At 38.8% G+C, this 23426-nt stretch overlaps 1 protein-coding gene across 23 annotated transcripts in view; it reads right to left on the bottom strand.

The window, feature by feature from the left end:
- The window catches only part of RALGAPA2 (Ral GTPase activating protein catalytic subunit alpha 2), a 328431-nt gene that overhangs the window by 211727 nt on the left and 93278 nt on the right, over window positions 1-23426 (bottom strand). For all 23 annotated transcript variants that reach the window (XM_082743139.1, XM_082743124.1, XM_082743140.1 and 20 more), the window contains 4 exons: window positions 11275-11442; window positions 9868-10005; window positions 6411-6559; window positions 1812-1923 (listed from right to left, as the gene is read on the bottom strand). In XM_082743139.1, the coding sequence (XP_082599265.1) occupies window positions 1812-1923; window positions 6411-6559; window positions 9868-10005; window positions 11275-11442 (567 nt within the window). The remainder of the gene's footprint in view (window positions 1-1811; window positions 1924-6410; window positions 6560-9867; window positions 10006-11274; window positions 11443-23426) is intronic.

The raw sequence follows: 23426 nt of genomic DNA, 5'->3' as shown, positions 1-23426 counted from the left end.
CCCACTAGCCTGAGCCTGGCTTCAGTCCACTTCACTTGGCGCTCTAGTCCCCTCAGGGCTGGAGACTGAGAAGGTGCTGACGGTGAAACTCTCCAGGACAGTCAGAGCCAAGTGAGCAGAGTATCTGTACTCCAGGTGGGAAGCAAAGCAAGTGGTCAGTACCACCCTAGCAAAAGGTTAGACGCATACAAAATGATGTATAGACCACTTCATGTATCTAATAACTAGGCAAGATAATCAGAGTAAGAGTGACTGTACTATTCAGGATACAAGTTAGTACATGTCAATTATTTCTGTAGCCTCTCATATATTTTTCATCGAGCCAAGAGCATTCAGTCATATTAAATTATTAAAAATTAATATGAAGAGTTGGGTTCTCTTGCGTTACAATGGGAATATATAACCATTATTTAAAGAACTAGTTTCTCTTTGTGTCATCCTCTATTTCCTACCTGTATTCTACATATGCTCTCGGTATATATCCTCCAAAATCACTTCAAGTCAACTGAGGGGAGAAATTGACTTCTCCTTCCTACAACTGTCACTTCTAGCTCATGATCCACCATACTATCTTCTACAGATTACTTAAAGCAGGCCCATTTATTGCACTGTCTCTATCTGTATAAAATGTTACACTTTTCCAGAGTCCTTTAACACTGTTCTCCTTCAGAAATGCTCCATAAATTCTGTGTATCCCATAAATACTAGTGCTTTCTAGAGAAACATTGCAATAGGCTACCACCCTCAGGACCCTTTAAAACTTCTACTTCCTATGCAGTTAGTTCAACATCTAAGTCCTCTTCTTTTCCCCTCAGTCTGATGTCAGACTACTCAGGTTCTTGACCCTTCCCATTATGTGAGATGTACGAAACATAACCATCTCTTTGGCTCTCTGCTCCCTGTTAAGGCCAGCCCAGTCCTGCTCACCTTATCTAGGACTTTATGTCTTTACTTCTCTTCTCTCTCCCCCAGGCTGTCCTCCTTGGACCCTTCTCACTGCAAGCAAACAGACTTTAAAACCACCCACCTTAAACTGTGGCTTCCATGCATGTTGTCCACTCAGCTAGCTCATCTTTTCCTCCTCCCTTCCACCTCTGCAAAGCCTTAACTACACTTGCTTCCTCTACTGCCCAGCTCTCGTCTTCTCCTCCATCCATTTCCAAGTGGGCCTAGAATATTATCAATCAGCAACATCTTGTCAAAGCAAATGTCAACTGGCCCTTCTCCTCTTCCCCAGTCCTTGTCTCCAGGTGTCTAGACACATGCTTCTCTAGTTTCCCTCCCAGTTCCCTGGCCACCTTTTCTCACCATCTTCAGATGATTCCTCTCCTCTATCAATCATGGAGATGGACCTCTCCTCTTTAGGACACAAAATCTCTCCATCTGTGCTTGAAACACATCGCCCAATGACTTTTGGACTAATTACTCTTACATTTTTATTTCTAGCCTGATCACTCCCTGACTTTATCCCCCGCATTCCCATGCTTCCATTTACCTTTTACTTCCTCAAATCTTCCTGGCCCTCCACCAAGGACATCAGCTCTTGTTATCTTCCTAATTTCTACCAAACTCAAGCAAGTCAAAAGAGGAAGTAAATGGCAGACAGGTGGGAAGGCCTAGAAGAAGTCAAGCACTAATTGTAAAGAATAGATTATAACCTTTAAGGCAAAGCCAAAAATGAAAATTTAAAATGAAATTTCTTGAAATTTAGAGTTTAATTTCACTCTCAAAATTCTCAATGATTAAAACTATTCTGCTATAAAATCTGATTCATTTCTTGCATTTGCAGTGTTTTAATAAAAAAGACTTACCCTAAACAGCAACCCTGCCAAGCTCTGGGCAAACAAGTCCTTTATTTGTTTATCCTTTGGCTTCTGCATGACAGCTTCTGTTATCCTGAGTAGTATTTGCAACATCTGTTCCCTGGCCACCCAAAATAAAAGCTCAAGTTATTAATCACATTTTCAAAGCACTTTAACTTATAGGTACAAGAAATTCTCTTTTAAGAATTCAGCAACAATGATAATAATGTATTACTCAAAAGCATTAATAATCTGAGTGCTAATTACAGAATACCATATTTTATCAAAATAAACCACTTATGTTACAAAAGTTCTAAAAATATGTGACTTACAACCACATCAATAGGCAGGATAAAACAGGTATCCACCTAGCCTAATTTTATCCCATTCCAACAGGGAGGCAAGACTGTTTCTCCAACTATACCAGTCCTTAAAACTGCTCAGTGAATAGTTGTGCCCATTTAAATGAACGCAGCAACCTTTAATTTTCCCATCCATTATTTTACTTAACCTGTGAGGTCTCCCCATTTATCTTTGTGGTAGGAAATAAAACGGACATTCTGGTCCTCATTCTGGGGAGGTATGCAGTCGGTATCATACTATGATTGAACTCCAGAGGAACTCACAAATAGGGTGGTTTGGAAAGGTCACTTTTGGTCACTTTAAGGCATGGAGTTTTGTGCCTGGAAGGTGCTGGGTTTGCAAGAGGGCACTGAAGACACAAAGTAACACCGCTAATTATATTAATAGTGGTAAGTTCTTCAGAACAGCCAAAGGGCATTTTTCTTTCTCACAACTAAGTTACATTCTTCATTTCATAGTGTTTGCTTACTTTTCCCTTTCTGGAATTCCATGCAAACCAAGAACACATATCTTTTGTATATAAGGGAGGTCTGTTTGTTTTGAGGGGAATCATACCTTTTAACTTCTCCTTCAAGGCTTTATCCACTAACAGTTCGTTCATCTTTAGAGCTTTCTCATTGGCCTACATGCTTGCTCATGAGAAGATAGGGAACTGGACAGAGTCATTCAGTCCAGGTCAGATGATGAAATCTCCAAATCACAGTTCCTTTATACTTTTCTTGTACATATTGAGACAGTATTTTCTATTTAACATGATGCGGAATCTAGTTAAGCTTCTCTCATGGTACAATGACATCTACAAATAGGGTAAACCCTATTTGTAGCTAACCCCATTTGATTTTCATCCCTGGGTTATCTGTTGGCAACATCTGGAACTTTGTTCTAGTTGTTTGCTTGTGCTGTATACCATCTATGGTTTCTGGAAGCATGGAATAACAAGAGCTCTCAAGTCATGGGAGATGTGGGTGCATGCGTTTGGAGCAGACAGCTTAGAGGACAATGAGGAAAGAAACGGTGCAGACTTAGGGAGAGCATGTCCCTCACCATATGTGGGGTACCCAGGCCCATCGCAGGCCTCAGCATCACCACTGCCTGCTCACATTTATGTGATGCTTAAGACAACAAAAAACAATCCTTTCCACATGAAAGGTTACTTACTCATCTTATGAACATGGCAAGAACAAGAAATATAATAATTTTCAAATAAAACCTCAGTCATGGGAACTGCTATAAAAAAATGCAAACTTGGGGGTGCCTGGGTGACTAAGACAGTTGAGCATCCTACTCTTGGTTTTGGGTCAGCTCATGATGTCAGGGTCATGGGGTTGAGCCCTGCATCAGGTCCCACACTCAACAGGGTATCTGCTTGAAATTCTCTTTCTCTCTCCTCCCTTCTGTCCCTCTCCCCACTCATGCATTCTCTCTCTCAAGTGAATAAATAAATCTCTCTCAAAAAAAAAAGCAAACCTGACCAAAGTAATGACTGACAAAGACACAGGTTTAATTTTTGAACCTATGAGAAAGCCTGGCAAGCCATGATATTCCTACACAGTTTTCTGGAAGAAAATGAGGGTGAAAAAATCATCTCCAGTTTAGAAAAATCCTTCCTAACAGTTGACTCCAGCTTGTTTCTTTGTATTTTGTGAAACACTGACTTTTGGTCCTTCCTCCTCAAAAATGCTCCAAGAGTGTAAAACTCCCATGGGAACATGGGAAATTATGCATGTATGCTGTCCCTGCCTTGAAGAACAGGGTTTCCTGCACTCTTTACTTCTGACGCTGTCCCCATCTTCTCACACAGGTGGTTAAGCATTCACACAACGCTGCTGCTCACCATTTCAGGACTGCTTCTCAGCACTTCCCTGGCTACAGCCCTAGTCTAAGCTGCCATTGGCTATGGCCCCAGACATTGTGTGCCCCTCCCCCCAGCCCCACCCCACACTGTCTCTCCTCCAGAGGAAGTCTGAGAAATCTTTCAGAAACATAAACTGGATTGTGTCACACTCTTGCATACATATAGAGGAGTAGCTAATATCCCTCCTGTGGCCAGCAAGACCCCTTTGGTTGGTCCCTGTCATATCCCCTCCCACCCTCCCTCTCCTGTCTGCTCCACTACAGTGGCCTAGACACACCACACTTCGTACTTGCTGTTCCTTCTGTGGGAAACTCTATGCCCAGACCTCCCCCTGGCCTCCCCATCCCTGTCCTCAGGTGTTGCTTACAAAGGTCTTCCTGGACACCCATAGAAAAACACTCCCTCACCCTTCACTTTTTCCTCTTACCCAGCTTCACTGTGCTTCTACCACTGAAACTGCTGTGTTCATTCTGCCTCTGTCTATGAGGATGGAAACTTCACAAGGGCAGGAACTCTGTCTGTCCAGTTCACCTTATATCCTCACAGCAGAAGCTTAGTAGTTATCTACTGAATAAAAGAAGGAAGGAAAGGAATCCAGGGACTGTCCTACACTAAGATGCATAGGAAATTCTGCTAGGGAAACAGACCAAATCCCTTCCGATGTGCTACTGACTATTCTTTGGTATTTTCATCTATTTCTATAAGTTTTTTTTTTAAATACTTTTACCTGGAAATTTCTGAATTATTAAAGAACAGAGAAGATTTGCTTAACTTTATTTTAGAATGCTCACCAAAAAAGATTATCAAAATGATCAAAATACTACTGATATAAAGGTAAACTGAATTCACAGTCTTCAAAGAAAAAACTCATCAAATATACTATTGCTGGGGCGCCTTGGTGGCTCAGTGGGCTAAAGCCTCTGCCTTCAGCTCAGGTCATGATCTCAGTCAGGGTCCTGGGATTGAGCCCTGCATTGGGCTCTCTGCTCAGCAGGGAGCCTGCCTCCCTTCCTCTCTCTCTCTGCCTGCCTCTCTGCCTACTTGTGATCTCTGTCAAATAAATAAATAAAATCTTAAAAAAAATTAAATTAAAAAAAATACTATTGCTATACTACAGAGGAGTAGATGATTCTGTTGCGAGCATACCAGCATTTTGCATTACTTTCAATGTTACAGACTTAGCATTTAACTTTGTTTAAATCATGTTGTTCATCCCAGTAGTATTTCCAGTATGAGAAAGATGACCCTGGAATTGCCTTAAAATAATCACTTTGATTCCTGTGGTTTCTGAACCAGTGAACTTGCTGCCTGACAGGATTCCTTTAGGCCCACCCTCCCTTCACCGGAGAAAGAAAAAAGACTGGACTCCACAGCCGCAGGGACCCCTGCCAGCTCAGTCCTGCCTTATTTCTATGCTTTCTACCAGGTCTACACAGAGCTTCCCAAAGCCCCCTTAGTGCTGATTCAAGGACACCCAGAAAAAGCATCCAAAACATAGGCTTGGTAACAGGACCCCACCGAGGATTTCCATGAGGGAAGTGGCCACCGGAGCTGGTCTGTAGTGGCCCCTTGCTCTGAGCACAGAGGCCAAAGCTCACTGATACCAGCTGATCCAGCGAGGTTGCTCTGGGGCAGCGCTGGGTGGGGCGAACATGCAAAGGACAGACAGGAGAGGTATTTTACAACAACTGAGGGACATGAGGAAGGAGGATTACAAAGTGGCTTTAAGGTCTCTGTTCCTGAGAACATCTGAAAATATCTCCTAAGCTGGAGTGATGCATTCATTATGGGACAAGAGCAGGAGGAAAAAAAGCTACAGCACTGTTTCCTTTCAGGGATATTATAAACACACAGACACTAAACAAAATCAAAGGGTAAAATAAAAATATTTTGCATAAGCACATTTTCATGACGCCACAATATGTATGACAGTACTATTTATTTGGTCATTCTGACAATATGTCATTTAATATAATTGTTTTTCCAAAGTGAATTTAAAGCTTCAAATTTGAAGCAATAAAAATTAGTTAACAGCATTTCAGAGCAATTAACAACCTCTCCTGGGCTTATAAAGAATGATATAAAATACCAGTTATATTGCTTTTCCACAAAGCAGTCTGATGACAATTTAAAATGGAAAAATCTACTATTAAGTAATATGACTAATTATAATTCAGTAACATTTTTAAAACCAATAATAAAAATAAACTATCAAAGTGCTGGATATTTACCTTCTTCATAATTCACAGAAACTGTTACAAAAGATTGATTATCACCTTACTGTTAACTTTGTAAAGCCATTAGTAAGTGGAGGCTTTAACATTTTAATTATTATGTTGAAAAACAGAAACATCTGTTTTACAGTATTAATTAATTTGAAATAAACTTACCATGTCTTTTTATTCATTGTAAGCTCCATTATCATGCGCCTAAAAATAATCAAAACAGCTTTACAGGCATCAACTTGTTCTTTCAAGAGCATGGGAACTTCAGGACATGGTTCCAGCAAAAAGACATTTGCTGCATTTGTCAAAAATACCTTGAAATCAACAAATTTTACATTAAACATATAAATGTAATTGAACATATAGATCTGAACAAATTTTTCTTAAAGACAATGATATTAATTTCCCTCTACCAAAGATCACCTTTGAGTTATTTCAGCTAAAGCAAGAGGTACCAACAGTCAAGATTTTTAAAAAATGCTTCTCTTAAGAATCACCTGAGACACCTGAAAAACCTTTCCTAGAAAAAAATTATTAACACATATTAAGGGATGCAACTTTAGAAAATTTATAAATCAGAAAAGCTTTTGAAGACTTCTTTTTGACATCCCCTCAAAGGGAGAGGGGAAAATGGAAGAAGATAGGATCACTGCTTCTGGGTGAGAAATTTCAGGGTCAGGAAGAGGGAGAGGAAGAGGAGCAGCGGTTGGACACTGGCTGGGAAAAAACCACCTGATAATTGTTGAATCTCCCAGCATATGAACTTTGCTGACATGAAACATGGCCAGCACCACCCAACATGGGTATAGATCTCTATAAGATCTCTAGGAGATATAGGGGGCCAGGAAATAGGCAAGGCCACATAGCTTCCAGGTGCATATACTTTTAATATGACAACTATATTATGAAGTTTTTTGTGATAAAAACGGATTTAAAAAAAACTTAGATAATCAGCTGACCACTCTACATTCTACCTCAGACCTTTAGGATACCAGTTCACTGTCCTTCACTGTTGGGGTATTTCAGTAGAAAATTGTGGGAAGCACAGATGTAGGCTGTTATGCAGTAAGTGACTGTTTAGGGGCACTACAGTAGAGTAACACTGAGTTACTACTGACACAGACAACACCAGTGACCCCTCAACAGAGGAGACTGAGTTGTCAGTCTAGTGATGAAGGTGGATGTGCACCATCTACCTGGATCCTATGCTCAAGTCTCCCTTGTGTTCAATAGTACAAATTCAAAGGATCTGGGAACAAACAGATCTTCTCTGCCTCACCAGTGAATGAAATCCATTAACACAACATCTTAAAATAGATATGTAAACTGACTGAAGAAATTAGAATAAACAAGCTCAAAAGTCAAGTGTATGAACTAAAGTATTGAAAGCGTCTAAGGTTATCTTGTGTAAGATTAAAAAGGTGTCATGGCTTAATTTTCTAGAAAGAATTACTAAATAAGCACTTTAACAGATGAAAACAGCGATTGTGAAGAATTTACTTCAAGTGGGAAAGACGAAAACAAAGAACTTTTTGACTAACGAACTATAGCAGTTTTAATATAATTTTAGTGTCCTTTTTTCCCTCACTACCCTGACTGAGATAGAGACCTGAGTTGAGAGATCAAGAGTCAAGAGGCTTAACCAACTGAGCCACCCATGTGCCGCTACTTGCCAAGTTTTTGTAAGACATATGGCACAGATGATCCATTGCAAGACAGATCTTTAACTCAGTGTGTTTGTTTTCTTGATTTGAATTTGAAACTTTGCACATTCCCAAGTGAAAGTGAGGAGTCTTCATATATTATATACTTCTTTCATTTTATCCTCTTAAGAGGATCAAAGTGCCAGCTCCAAGAATATTTCTTACTAGCATGTCAGTATTGGTTAAGATAAAAATAAATTCATATGTCCAAATTATACCTGTCAACAGCAACTGGAAAAGAATATTAGCTCATTCAACCTGTACTTGGCCACTTTTTCCTAATGAACTAAGGAAAGGACCAAAGATATTAGATACAAAGAGAACAAAAACAGCTATTATAATCCAAACTAAACATTTTGAACACTGTTGTGCGATAATCACGTGGAAAATTTTTTTTCTTGGTTTGTCCAAGTAGATGTAACTTATCCTTTCAAAAAACAAATTAACAATCTCCTGAACTTAGGGAGATACTGCCAGTGGAATGGCTGAGGACAGCATACGGCAATCCACTTGGAGAACAGGACTCCCAAGGGACACAGGGCAAGAGCTCCTGCATGCACTTCTCTGGTGAGGGCACAGATTTTACTAACAACTGGCACCAAAGTTCTTTGAAGCTACTCAAGTAAAATCATCTTGGTTTTGTTTAAAGTTAATTTCAAATTATTTGAGGATTTTCACTGAAAATGAGAAAATTCAATAATTACAGACTATTAAATTGCTAATGAATCTGAAAGCAAAAAGGATACCATGACAAGGAATCCTATCAGGAGATGGATGACACAAGCAGTGTCACTGAAAACTGGGCAACAGGTAAGCTATGTCCATGCCACCTCAGATATCATGCCTGGCCTCTGTGTGGGAGGCACACCTGGCCATGGCTAGAAAGGGGGATATGGGGTGGAGGATGGGGTGCCAAGGAGCAGGGAAAAGAGAGGTATTCTGTGTTTTCCCCTTATAGTCCTAACAACCTTCTACCTAAATGGGAACCAAGAGGTAATCAATCTCCCAATCCCCATTTTTAAAAAAAATTTTATTTATTTATTTGACAGAGAGAGAAATATCATGAGTAGGTGGGGGCGGGGTGGGGGGGGGAACAGGCCTTCCGCTGAGCAGAAGCCCGATATGGGGCTCGATCCCAGGACCCTGAGATCATGACCTGAGCTGAAGGCAGAGGCTTACTTAACCCACTGAGCCACCAAGGCGTCCCCAATCCCCATTTTTAAGATAAAAATCCTGAGGTCCAGGAAGAGTAAGTGATCAGCCAATTTGTTCTTTCCAATGTTCCCAAATGGCATTAGTTCTATTTTATATATTCATACTAATAAATATTTAATATTTAGAGCACTTGTCATAATTCTTCATAAACAGGGAATTTTTAAGAATAAAAGTCCTGGGGCACCTGGGTGGCTCAGTGGGTTGTCTCTGCCTTTGCCCCAGGTCATGATGTCATGGTCCTGAGATCGAGCCCCGCATCGGGCTCCCTGCTCAGCCTGCCTCTCTGCCTACTTGTGATCCCTGTCTGTCAAATAAATAAAATCTTAAAAAAAAAAAAAAAAGAATAAAAGCTCTTATAAGAAGATATAATCATCATGCCTGTCTTGCATGTTAGAGTCCAGGTGACTGACAAACTCTCCATATGTGTTCAGAAAATACTTTTTAAGATTTGGATCTCGGTCATTTTACATTCATTGCATAATAATCCCTCTGGAAAAACCTGCAACCAGCTCTTCTGATTAGGAAAAAAAAAATCTACAAATTGAAGGTGAGCAGTCAGGAAGAAGACTCAGAATGAGAACTTAAGAGCTGTTTACTGACAGGGAGATATAAATATCATTATACTTTAATGATGCTATCACAATAAACAAAATGTTTAAACTGACTCCAGCTAGAGGTCTGTATGTCTCCGTCCGGCCATGTACCTGCAGCATAGCTTGGGCCCCAGCTTTCACGTTCTTATTTTCTTCTTCTGTCACACATCCTCTGCTCACTGCACTCGTGAAGGAGTATGTTCGTCCCCAACTGGAAGACCGCTTATGACGAGAACCTTCAGATGAGGTCTTTAGAAGATTAAAAACCAGTTAATGGAGGGGGAAGAAGTACCATGTTTACATACTTAACTTCTTACACTCACCAAAATTCAAGAGAATATAGGTTTTAGGAGGTTGAGTCTTTTTTCCATTTTGTTCACCACCTCCAGCACCTAAAATAGTGTCTAGTGTTTAATATGTGCTGAAGAAATGAACAAAGGTCCAATGAGTGAATGAGTCTCTAACACAGAACTCTAAGATGTGTGATGAATTCCATTTGCTTATCTATTCATTTTGACATCAGGACCAGTTATTGAAATGATTTTACCAAAATTTAAAAATCAAAATTATGGCATTAATACAGATATTTAAAAATGATATGACTTGAATACTAGTAGTTTTAAATGTTTATTGTTAATTGCTGCAATATTTAGAAATAATTTATCAGACTAGATTTCAAAACAGCATGCCAGAAATAAAAATATGACAAATATCTTTTCTTTCAGGAAGAGGTCCCACTGTGTAATTTTAGATTTATTCAGCCTCTAGCTTTTCCTAACCAGGACTAAAAATTCTATTCCAACAGCACCCACTCTGAGGACAGAGCCCAGCCCTGCAGTGAGGCTTCTTAATGGAGGAGACAGTGCTCATTTTGGGGTTAGTCTTTTCAAGTGCTCTGGAATAGGCCACTGCACAAGACAAGACTACCAAAACACTCTAAATTTAGCTTCTCAGATGCTATTTATTTAAACATGTCAATCCCAGTAAAGCAGTGACTTTTTTTTAAAGATTTTATTTTATTTATTTGACAGAGAGATAGAGAGAGAGCACAAGTAGGCAGAGCAGCAGACAGAGGAAGATGGAGAAGCGGACTCCTCACGGAGCAGGAAGTCTGATGCGGGGCTCGATCTCAGGACCCTGGGATCATGACCTGAGCCAAAGGCAGATGCTTAATCGACTGAGCCACCCAGGCACACCAGCAGTGACATTTTTAATCTCCCAAAGAGACATGTAAAACACAATGGTTTATAAAGCAACTCTTGTGCAACAGTGAATAAGGAAGCTGCCACACACACTTGGACCTAGCCTGAGGGTTAGGAAGTGACCAATGATCCCAAATAGAGCTAGAAGAAGCCTCACTAAAGCAGGTCCTCACCAAACTCAGCAACTTGAGAGCATCTGCTATGATAAAAGAGCACCACTGGCCTATGCCCCACTGATTGGCACTCTTCCTGAGCAGGTATACTTTGCTAAAATAAGTGTAGTTCCCAACAGAAACAAGAAGTGATAACATATTACCTCTTTGCTGTCAGTCTCTGAGAATCCTAATTTTTCGGCATCTTCTTGGGCAGCTTCTTTTTTATCTGGTTCTTCCATGAACACAGGTTTGTCCTGGAGGATCCACTTCCTATACACTTGAACTACCTTCCTTGTTACAGCGATGTCACACGAAGGCAATAAAAATGCCTAGAATAAAAAGAGAAGACTCCCTTTAACTCCACACCTGCTCAGATCACTGTAACAGACAAGAAAAATAACAGACATTTCCAATCCCCATCACCGATTTCAGACTTTCTTTTGAAACACAGGGCACACCAAACTTGCTGAGGAAAAAAGGCATTTTCAATTAGGCCAGAAAATGTCATGCAATTTAAAAATAACTTCTGTATTCTGAGTAATTTTTTTCACAAAAATAGCCAACATGCACACCTACACAAATTCTTCAATTGGTTATTTAAATAGTTATACCTTTCCCAAGAATTAGAATTAGATATTAGAACCTTTCTCAATGAATTAGAAATTGATTATAAGACAAGAGACATGCTACTGCAGCCAGCTCCAGTCAACTGTCACACCTCTGCCCAACTCCATGTTCATGGATGTCGTGATGGTGATGGAGGGAATATTTATACCAAAGAATATGGAAAATGCTAGTAATTGGAGCTTTTCCTTTCGTTTCTTTTTTTTTTCTCTTCCCCTTTCTTTGTCTTTCTCTTTCTTCTTTATTCCTCCCTCCCTTCCACCTTCCCTTCCCTTTTGGAGACCCGACTTTCACCAGCATCCCAGTGAGTAAAGACTGTACTCAGGTGTTCTGTACTCATTGGTATGCTAGTGAATGTTGGCTCTCAGAAAATATATTAAAGAGAGCTCCTGGCCAGTTGTAGCATTGTACACATTTAGGTGACTTTTTAATTTTTTTAAAAGGGTTTTCAGATGTATTTGAGAAAGAGAGAGAGAGCACGAGCGCGTGATTATGTGCACAGCAGGGGAGGGGGCAGAGGGTGAGGGAAAGGGCAAGCAGACTCCATCCGGCAGGAGTGCAGAGCCCAATGCAGGACTCAATCCCATGATGCTGAGATCACTACCTGAGCCAAAGCCAAGAGTCAGACTTTAGCTGATTAAGCCACAGAAGCACCCCATGAACTTTTTAACATTAAACAGTCTCTTTATACATATGCATGTAAGAAATCTAATCTAATGTAAGATTCTAAAAATATAAACCAAAAGGTAAAAAAGAAATGTATTTGCCTTTTCAGTATCAGCTCTAAGGAATATTTCTGTCTGAGGGGTAAACACAAAGGAGAGGAACTCAGTATTATAGGAAATGCTTTCATTCATTCCACAGATGAGGAATTAAGCTGAGGCTCAGAACACCTGAGATACTTTCCCAAGATTACAAAGTAAGTTAGCAATGATTCTAGGTCTTGAGATCTCAAGATTCAGGATTTAATACTGCCTTTAATGTTCATGCCACAGAATCCAATTACAGGCAGATTTCAGTGTAACAAGGGTTCATGCAATATATAAATTTCCATCGATGTCACGTCAAATTCCAGAACAGAGGAGCCTGTGTTATAACAAGACTGTAACATATCAATATAACAAATATTCTAGGGGTGCCTGGGTGGCTCAGTGGGTTAAAGCCTCTGCCTTTGGCTCAGGTCATGATCTCAGGGTCCTGGGATCGAGCCCCGCATCGGGCTCTCTGCTTAGTGGGAAGCCTGCTTCCTCCTCTCTCTCTGCCTGCCTCTCTGCCTACTTGTGATCTGTCTGTCAAATAAATAAATAAAATCTTTAAAAAACAAACAAACAAAAACAATTATTCTGACTTGCGTCTCAAGAAAGATCAACAAAGAGTATGACAAAGTACAATGATGTCCTACCCTAATTTTGTTCCAAATTTTATTACAAATATTTTTACACATACAAAAAAGTAGAAATATTTTAAAGTGAGTTCCCATATACTGCTGCCTAGATTCTACCATTAGCATTTGCTATATTTGCTCCCATTTATCCGTCTTGCAATCCATGTTAGTTTTGATGTGTTTCAAAGAAATCTGCAGACATCAGTACATTTCACCCCTAAATATTTCAACACGCATATCACTGATTAGAGTTCAAAATTTCTTATGGTACTTTACATAAAATTTATAAATAATGAAATGCATAAATCCTAAGTGGACCATGTGATGAGTTTTGAAAAATATATAGAAACAGTGAGGTAATCCAAATCCCAAATCAAGGTATATAATGTTATCCTCCTCCCAGGAAGCAAATAGAAATATCCTCTATAGGTTAACAAAATCACAGTAAAACCCAAATTATTTGTACAAACTGTCTGGTTAATGTATTATATTAATTAAAAATCAGAAATACGAGAAAAGAAGTCAACACTAACAAAACCACAATAAAAACCAGACAATACTTTAAATATATAGGAAATCAGGATAAATAAAGTTTCAAAAAGAAATGTAAATGGAATTGAAAAATAAAATAGCCAAAATTAAACACTCAGTGTGTATGGGTTGACAACAGAATGGACATGACTGAAGACTGGATGAAAAATCCAAAGGAAACACCCAGAATGAAGCATGGTGAGATGAAAGGATGGCTAACTCAGAAGGGAAGGTGAGAGAGAAGACAATGAAAAGCTGATCCTATACATGGCTGCAGATGCACAAGGAAAGATTAGCAAAAGGGGACAGAAATGATATTTGAGGAGAGAATGGCTGAGAACTTGGTCAAAACTGGTAAAGATGTCAATCCATATATTCAAGAATCACAAACAGGGTAAATACAGAGTACATTACCGTAAAACAGGTGAAAACCAAGAACAATCAGAAAATTTTATAAGCTCCAGAGGAAAAAAGAGACATTTCCTCCAAAGGGCAACCACATGACCTCACATGACTTCTCAAAGAAACAATGGAACAAATATTCAATGTACAAAGAGAACACAGCTGCCCACGTAGAATTCAGTATCCAGAAAAACTGCCCTTCAAAAACAAAAGCAAAATAGAGAAATTTTCAGACACAGAAATGAGAAAAACTTTTACCAGGAGATCTGACTTAAGGGAAATACTAAAAGTGATTCTTTGGGCAGAAGAAAAATATTCCTGGATCAGAGAATCAGGAAGAGATGCAATAAAATTATTGTACATTATTGTAATTATTTGGATAAATCTAAATGAATAAAATGCATATATATGGATAAAAATAAAACTGTGTAAAATAAGTTATGAAAGAAATATATTTATATATACATATTCATAATGGAATTCAAATACAGGTGGTCCTCAACTTATGATAGTCCAACTTTGAAGTTTTCAACTTTAGGACAGTGTGAGAGTAAAGTACATTCAGTAGAAACTGTACTTTGAATTATGATTTTTCCTGGGTTAGGGATATGTAGTATGACGCTCTCTTGTGGTGCTAGGTGGTGACAGTGGCTACAGCTCCCAGTCAGCCCTGGGATTTTAAGGATAAACAACTGATAAACTTACAACCATTTTGTACCCACATAACCATACTATTTTTCACTTCCAGTACGGTATCCAATAAATTACACGAGATATTTAACACTTACTATAAGCTAGGCTTTGTGTTAGATGATTTTGTCCAACTTGCAGGCTAGAGTAAGTGTTCTGAGCATGTTCAGGAGAGGTGAGGCTAAGCTATCATGTTTGGTAGGTTAGGTATATTAAATGCATTTTTTGACTTATGGTATTTTCAACTTATGATGGTTTTATCAGCACACAACTGCATTGTGAGTCAAGACAAAACTGTACATAGCAGGGGCATAGGAACTGAGAAGGAATAAATGGAACTGGAGTGCATACTCACAGGGTAAAAGTTAAAATTAATGCTAGATTTTAAGTTAGGGATGTTAACAATTAAAATATTACAAATGAGTATAAAAATACTAAGCTAGAGGAGAAAATGGGATACCAAAAACAACAAGGCTGACAGATTTCAATACAATTAGAAATCAGAAAGTAAGATAGTGAACTTAAACATAATTAGAGTAGTTGTCATGTCAACTGTAAAGGGAATAATGCTCCAATCAAAAGATAGAAATTACTAGGTAAGAATTTAAAAACTATTAAGAAGACTTTGTGCCATTTATAAGAGGACATCCAAAACACAGATATGGAGAAAAGAAATTGAAAGTAAAAAGTTAGAAAGAGATACACCATGGAAACACTAACTAAAAGAAAACTGGTAGAGCTATATTAAGAATAGGCAAGACTGACTTTGAGGCCCCCCCGCCAAAAAAATTACTAGAGATAAAGAGGAAAAATTCTTACTGATGAAAGAGTCAATTCAAAGGAACATACATTTGTGAATCTATAACTGAAATAATGTTGCCTCAAATATATACATATATATGAGTGTGTGTGTGTGTGTGTGTGTGTGTAAAAATACTGAAAGCCTTTGGAAAAAAAAAAAAGACCAATCCGCAGTCCTAGTAGGATATTCTCAGTAACTTGCAGAATAGCAGATAAAAAAATATTAAGGACAGAGGAGAGTGGAACACATGCTTCCTACCTTCTCACCATATTCTTCATGTCTCAACCTCTTGTATTTTTCATCTTTGTCTCTCTGAGGGACACTCAAGATAATTTCTTCAGATCTGTCATTCTGTTTATTCTGTCCTCAGCTGTACCTAACCTGCTATTAAACTCGCTCACTGAGGTTTTCCTTTACTATTTCAATTATTACATTTTTTTCATTTCTAGAAGTTCCATTTTCTTATTATTCAAATCTGCTTAGTCATTTGTTAAAATTTCTTGTTTCCTGGAAACATTTCCAAGCTTGTCTTTTATTACTTTAAAAATGTTGAAGGTACTCATACTGCAAACTTAAGAAAAGTTTTGACTTACAAATTCCTAATTGGAAGAAAGGGTGACCTGAAATTATTATAGCCACCTAAACTGCTGTTCATGTGGAAAGGCAAAAGGAAAACATTCCTCATCACAAAAGGACTCAGGGACTAGAGCCTCAAGACATCTTCTTAAAAACACCAACTTGATGACAAAACGAGGCCATCCAAGAAGTGAATCAAAGCAAGCATGTTAGGACTGAGGACACCAAAAGGAAAGAGTCTAACTAAATTCAGAACCAAGACTAAACAACTCTGCACATTAGGATTCCAAACTGACTGTAAATAATGGCAAATTTAGGCTATCAATTTATAATATAATGAAATAAGTGGATGGGGAGAGGAGGCTGAAGGAAATATAAGAGTGATAATTTCTTCAGATTTCTTTTTTTTTGTTTTGTTTTTTTTTTTTGTTTGTTTGTTTGTTTTAAAGATTTTATTTATTTGACAGACAGAGAGCACAAGTAAGCAGAGGCAGGCAGAGAGAGAAAGTGGATGAAACAGACCCCCTGCTGAGCAGAGAGCCCAATGTGGGGCTCGATCCCAGGACCTTGGGATCATGACCTGAGCTGAAGTCAGAGACTTTAACCCACTGGGCCACCCAGGCACCCCCAAGCTTTTGTATATCCTTTTAAAATGAATCTTTAATTAGCAAACTGTAGGTTAGTAATATCTCTGCTATATAATACTTGACAATATACTTTAATATATTTACAATTTTATCTATCACTTCAAAATTTTTATTATTATGTTTTCATCCAAATTTCTTATAACATGATCATGAAAAGTTAAAAAAAAACACAAAGTCTGCTCAAGAATGAATCTGGCTTTGTTTTACATCATAAAACAAATATTGAGGATAAATGGGAGTTTTTTTTTTTTTTTTTTTTTTTTTTTACAAAATGCAAACTTTTAATATGAAATGGTCAGTAGCTAAATATTAAACATCAGTTCTGTTTATAACCAAGAGGAATTATTTGTTTTGTCAATGTAAGCTTTTTTTTTTTTTTTTTTTTTTTTTTATAAACATATATTTTTATCCCCAGGGGTACAGGTCTGTGAATCACCAGGTTTACACACTTCACAGCACTCACCAAAGCACATACCCTCCCCAATGTCCATAATCCCACCCCCTTCTCCCAAACCCCCTCCCCCCAGCAACCCTCAGTTTGTTTTGTGAGATTAAGAGTCACTTATGGTTTGTCTCCCTCCCAATCCCATCTTGTTTCATTTATTCTTCTCCTACCCACTTAAGCCTCCATGTTGCATCACCACTTCCTCATATCAGGGAGATCATATGATAGTTGTCTTTCTCTGCTTGACTTATTTCGCTAAGCATGATACGCTCTAGTTCCATCCATGTTGTCGCAAATGGCAAGATTTCATTTCTTTTGATGGCTGCATAGTATTCCATTGTGTATATATACCACATCTTTTTGATCCATTCATCTGTGGATGGACATCTAGGTTCTTTCCAAAGTTTGGCTATTGTGGACATTGCTGCTATAAACATTCGGGTGCATGTGCCCCTTTGGATCACTACATTTGTATCTTTAGGGTAAATACCCAATAGTGCAATTGCTGGGTCATAGGGCAGTTTTATTTTCAACATTCTGAGGAACCTCCATGCTGTTTTCCAGAGTGGCTGCACCAGCTTGCATTCCCACCAACAGTGTAGGAGGGTTCCCCTTTCTCCACATCCTCGCCAGCATCTGTCATTTCCTGACTTGTTGATTTTAGCCATTCTGACTGGTGTGAGGTGATATCTCATTGTGGTTTTGATTTGTATTTCCCTGATGCCGAGTGATATGGAACACTTTTTCATGTGTCTGTTGGCCATCTGGATGTCTTCTTTGCAGAAATGTCTGTTCATGTCCTCTGCCCATTTCTTGATTGGATTATTTGTTCTTTGGGTGTTGAGTTTGCTAAGTTCTTTATAGATTCTGGACACTAGTCCTTTATCTGATATGTCGTTTGCAAATATCTTCTCCCATTCTGTCAGTTGTCTTTTGATTTTGTTAACTGTTTCCTTTGCTGTGCAAAAGCTTTTGATCTTGATGAAATCCCAATAGTTCATTTTTTCCCTTGCTTCCCTTGCCTTTTGCGTTGTTCCTAGGAAGATGTTGTTGCGGCAGAGGTCGAAGAGGTTGCTGCCTGTGTTCTCCTCAAGGATTTTGATGGATTCCTTTCTCACATTGAGGTCCTTCATCCATTTTGAGTCTATTTTTGTGTGTGGTGTAAGGAAATGGTCCAATTTCATTTTTCTACATGTGGCTGTCCAATTTTCCCAGCACCATTTATTGAAGAGGCTGTCTTTTTTCCATTGGACATTCTTTCCTGCTTTGTCGAAGATTAGTTGACCATAGATTTGAGGGTCTATTTCTGGGCTCTCTATTCTGTTCCATTGATCTATGTGTCTGTTTTTGTGCCAGTACCATGCTGTCTTGATGATGACAGCTTTGTAATAGAGCTTGAAGTCTGGAATTGTGATGCCACCAACGTTGGCTTTCTTTTTCAATATCCCTTTGGCTATTCGAGGTCTTTTCTGGTTCCATATAAATTTTAGCATTATTTGTTCCATTTCTTTGAAAAAGATGGATGGTACTTTGATAGGAATTGCATTAAATGTGTAGATTGCTTTAGGTAGCATAGACATTTTCACAATGTTTATTCTTCCAATCCAGGAGCATGGAACATTTTTCCATTTCTTTGTGTCTTCCTCAATTTCTTTCATGAGTACTTTATAGTTTTCTGAGTATAGATTCTGTGTCTCTTTGGTTAGGTTTATTCCTAGGTATCTAGAACTCAACCACAAAAGGAAGTTTGGAAAGAACCCAAATACATGGAGACTAAACAGTATCCTTCTAAAGAATGAATGGGTCAACCGGGAAATTAAAGAAGAATTGAAAAAAATCATGGAAACAAATGATAATGAAAATACAACAGTTCAAAATCTGTGGGACACAATAAAGGCAGTCCTGAGAGGAAAATATATAGCGGTACAAGCCTTTCTCAAGAAACAAGAAAGGTCTCAGGTACACAACCTAACCCTACACCTAAAGGAGCTGGAGAAAGAACAAGAAAGAAACCCTAAGCCCAGCAGGAGAAGAGAAATCATAAAGATCAGAGCAGAAATCAATGAAATAGAAACCAAAAAAACAATAGAAAAAATCAACGAAAGTAGGAGCTGGTTCTTTGAAAGAATTAATAAAATTGATAAACCCCTGGCCCGACTTATCAAAAAGAAAAGAGAAAGGACCCAAATAAATAAAATCATGAATGAAAGAGGAGAGATCACAACTAACACCAAAGAAATACAAACTATTATAAGAACATACTATGAGCAACTCTACGGCAATAAATTTGACAATCTGGAAGAAATGGATGCATTCCTAGAAACATATAAACTACCACAACTGAACCAGGAAGAAATAGAAAGCCTGAACAGACCCATAACCAGTAAGGAGATTGAAACAGTCATTAAAAATCTCCAAACAAACAAAAGCCCAGGGCCAGATGGCTTCCCGGGGGAATTCTACCAAACATTTAAAGAAGAACTAATTCCTATTCTCCTGAAACTGTTCCAAAAAATAGAAATGGAAGGAAAACTTCCAAACTCATTTTATGAGGCCAGCATCACCTTGATCCCAAAACCAGACAAGGATCCCACCAAAAAAGAGAGCTATAGACCGATATCCTTGATGAACACAGATGCGAAAATACTCAACAAAATACTAGCCAATAGGATTCAACAGTACATTAAAAAGATTATTCACCACGACCAAGTGGGATTTATTCCAGGGCTGCAAGGTTGGTTCAACATCCGCAAATCAGTCAATGTGATACAACACATCAATAAAAGAAAGAACAAGAACCATATGATACTTTCAATAGATGCTGAAAAAGCATTTGACAAAGTACAGCATCCCTTCCTGATCAAAACTCTTCAAAGTGTAGGGATAGAGGGCACATACCTCAATATCATCAAAGCCATCTATGAAAAACCCACCGCAAATATCATTCTCAATGGAGAAAAACTGAAAGCTTTTCCACTAAGGTCAGGAACACGGCAGGGATGTCCATTATCACCACTGCTATTCAACATAGTACTAGAGGTCCTAGCCTCAGCAATCAGACAACAAAAGGAAATTAAAGGCATCCAAATCGGCAAAGAAGAAGTCAAATTATCACTCTTCAGATTTCTTAAGAAATCAAATAAGTGCTATCTAAAATTATACCATGGGGACAAAAACTGATTCCACTACCTTAATGTGACTATAATTTTCTCCTTATAGAGAAATATTTTAGTAATTAATATTTCTTGTGGTAAAGGAATGTTTGTTTGAATTTTTACAACTCTGTTCCTCTTTATTTTCCTTTAAACTCAAATAAAATGAAACTCAGACCTCTTCATTAAAAATGCATGAAAGGATTATTAAGAATTAAAGATTCCATTGTTGTAAAGTGGTCTGTCAGTCCCTCACCCCTACCCCGGCAACTCCACATACCCTTGCCTTACCTCTGCCTTCACTTCAGTGAACCTCTATCTGGTTTTACCTTCACCCGTCCATGGCTGGCTGGCTGCCTGTCCATCTTTAACTGCCTGCCAAATTCTCTGTCTGTCTGCACCTCCGTACCTGTCCATCTACACCTCCCTGCTCACTTCCACCTCTGCCAGCTGGCCTATCTACATCACCTGTTTGATCTTCTATACATGCCTCCCAGTTTGTTTATGTATCAGCTCATCTGTAAGCCTTCCTGTCTGTCTGCTAGGCTGCTCTCTGTTTATATCCTGCCTTACCCACCTCCTCACCGCCAGGCTCTTATCTGCTTATCTAGCTAGCCAGGCCATCAGGCAAATATAAATGTATAGAAATACCTGAATGATACTTTTTTAACATGAACACTGCTTGCTTAATGGCAGTATTTTGAGTGATTTGAGTGATTTGCTTAAGACCGTTTATCTAATGAACATTTACTTTTTAAAAAATAAAATATTCTTTAAAACAAAACCAACAACAAACAGAACAACAAATAACCTGTACAGTAGTGCTTGGAACTTTTCAGATTCAGAACTAAGGAAGACATGTTAGAGAAGCATATATGCATTTATATACAGTATATACATAAATAGATGTTGTTTTAAAAGTTTCACAAAGAAATACTAATCCTTGGAACATGCAGTGCACTCTGAAATGTTTTGGTCTATTTTATTCTATTTCTTTCTTTTTTTTTTAAAGATTTTATTTATTTATTTGACAGAAAGAGATCACAAGTAGGCAGAGAGGCAGGCAGAAAGAGAGAGAGGAGGAAGCAGGCTCTCCGCGGAGCGGACAGCCCGATGCGGGGCTCGATCCCAGGACCCTGGGATCATGACCTGAGCCGAAGGCAGAGGCTTTAACCCACTGAGCCACCCAGGGGTCCCTATTCTATTTCATTATTTTAAAAAAATACTGGCCTTAAAAAAAAAAAAAAAAGATTTAATTTATTTATTCATTTGAGAGAGCACATGCAAGGGGAGAGCGTGAGGGAGAAGCAGACTCCTTGCTGAGCAAAGAGCCCAACATGGGGCTCGATCCCAGAACCTGGGATCACGACGTGAGCCAAAGGCAGATGCTTAACCACCTGAATCACCCACGTACCTCAAAAAACTGGCTTTTGATAAGTTGATTTCATGACCTACAAATGGTTACAACTAGTCCAAAAAACACTGGTAAGAAGACAAGTTTGCAGCAGAGTGACCCCAAGACCAGAACTGGCCACCTGAAGCCTCTACCACTCGCTGCTAGCCTGCCTGCTGGGGGACAGCAGTAAACTGAGGCTGCCCTGAGCGCCACTGAACTTTGTCTCCCTTCAGTTACCATCTATTTCCATTGCCTGCAACCCACTAAACCATGCAGTCCTAGAAGAATTGCACAATTAGCCCCTGTCACGAGCCTCTTTGCCCCGGGGCCCCTCGTCAGCATTTATTTTCATGTTCACACAGTCGACATCTGATCCTCTGCCATCATGCACTGTTCTCTGGTGCATACACACAATTTTACCTCCCCACGGAGAACATGTGCTTCCTGAATGTACATTTTAAACTTTAATGGCCTTTAGGCCTAAAATATTAAATAGTCTCTGAATACTTTAAAATTGGAAAGAAATTACATTATGCCATCCAGAAAGAAAAATTTATCACTGACCACAAGAGGGCAATAAAATACAATGTTAAAACCCATGCCCCTTCAAGTATCTCTACTTAGCATAAAATGTTTTCTCCTTCACAGCACAAAGATGTTTCAGAAGTTTGGTAGTAAGTAGTCTGCAGTTAACGTCTGTGGCCCAAGCTACTTCAGTACTGAATTTAGACTGGAGTTAGGACTAAGTAGAACACAGAATTTAGAGCACATTCTTGCCAATAATGGATGCAGACAGAACTGTCCGTATGATAAATTAGCAATTTAAACAATGAAAGTAAAACCACATTAGCATGTATCTCGGGTGCAAAACTTATAAGCTTTGTCAAACATATCTAGTCTTATAGTAAGCACTGGCATCCAAGAGCTTAAAACACTGCTACAGATCAGGGTCTGCAAACTCTGGCTTGTCATCCAAATCCAGCCTGCCAAGTGACTTCCATAAAGTTCTTCGGGAACACAGCCATGTTTTTTTGTTACATGCTATCCAGAGCTCCTTTCTCATTACAAAGCAAAGCTGAAGAGCAGCAACAGAGCCCATGTGATCAACAAAGCCTGAAATATCATTATCTGGTTCTTTATAAAATATATGACCTCTATTCTCAATTATATGCCCTCTAGGACCTTGATGATTTCAACTCAAATTAAATGGTTACCAAGTACCTTCTGGGGCTTACAACAGGAACACAACAGGGCAACATTAATGGGGAGAATAGGGTAGATTTTTAAATCATGCATTATTATGATAAAAGAATGTTTTGGCAGCATGACATAAACAGTACAGGTTAGAAAGCAATGACATAGCAGGTGTGGGGCTCCAGGGAGTATGCTACTAAGCATGGTCAAAGGAAAAGGAAGGAGCGGGAGAAAGTCCCCTGCATATCTTGCTCAGTGATGGCTCAGAGGAGGAGCAGGAGACAAGGATAACAGGAAGGCTAAAATTAACAAGCACACAAGAACACAAGTCCGTTAAAGAAGTGGTTGTTAGAAGCTGTTGTTAGGGAAGAAAATAAGCTAAGCTCTGGCTTCATTATCATTAAGACACCACTAGAATGTCAGACAAGATCACCAGTTGGGATTTCAAAAGGCAAGTGTGGAAACAAGAA

Source organism: Mustela nivalis (genome assembly GCF_964662115.1).
Source record: "Mustela nivalis genome assembly, chromosome: 8".
In the NCBI taxonomy this organism is placed as follows: Eukaryota; Metazoa; Chordata; class Mammalia; order Carnivora; family Mustelidae; genus Mustela; species Mustela nivalis.
This window is presented reverse-complemented; position numbering and strand designations above follow the sequence as displayed.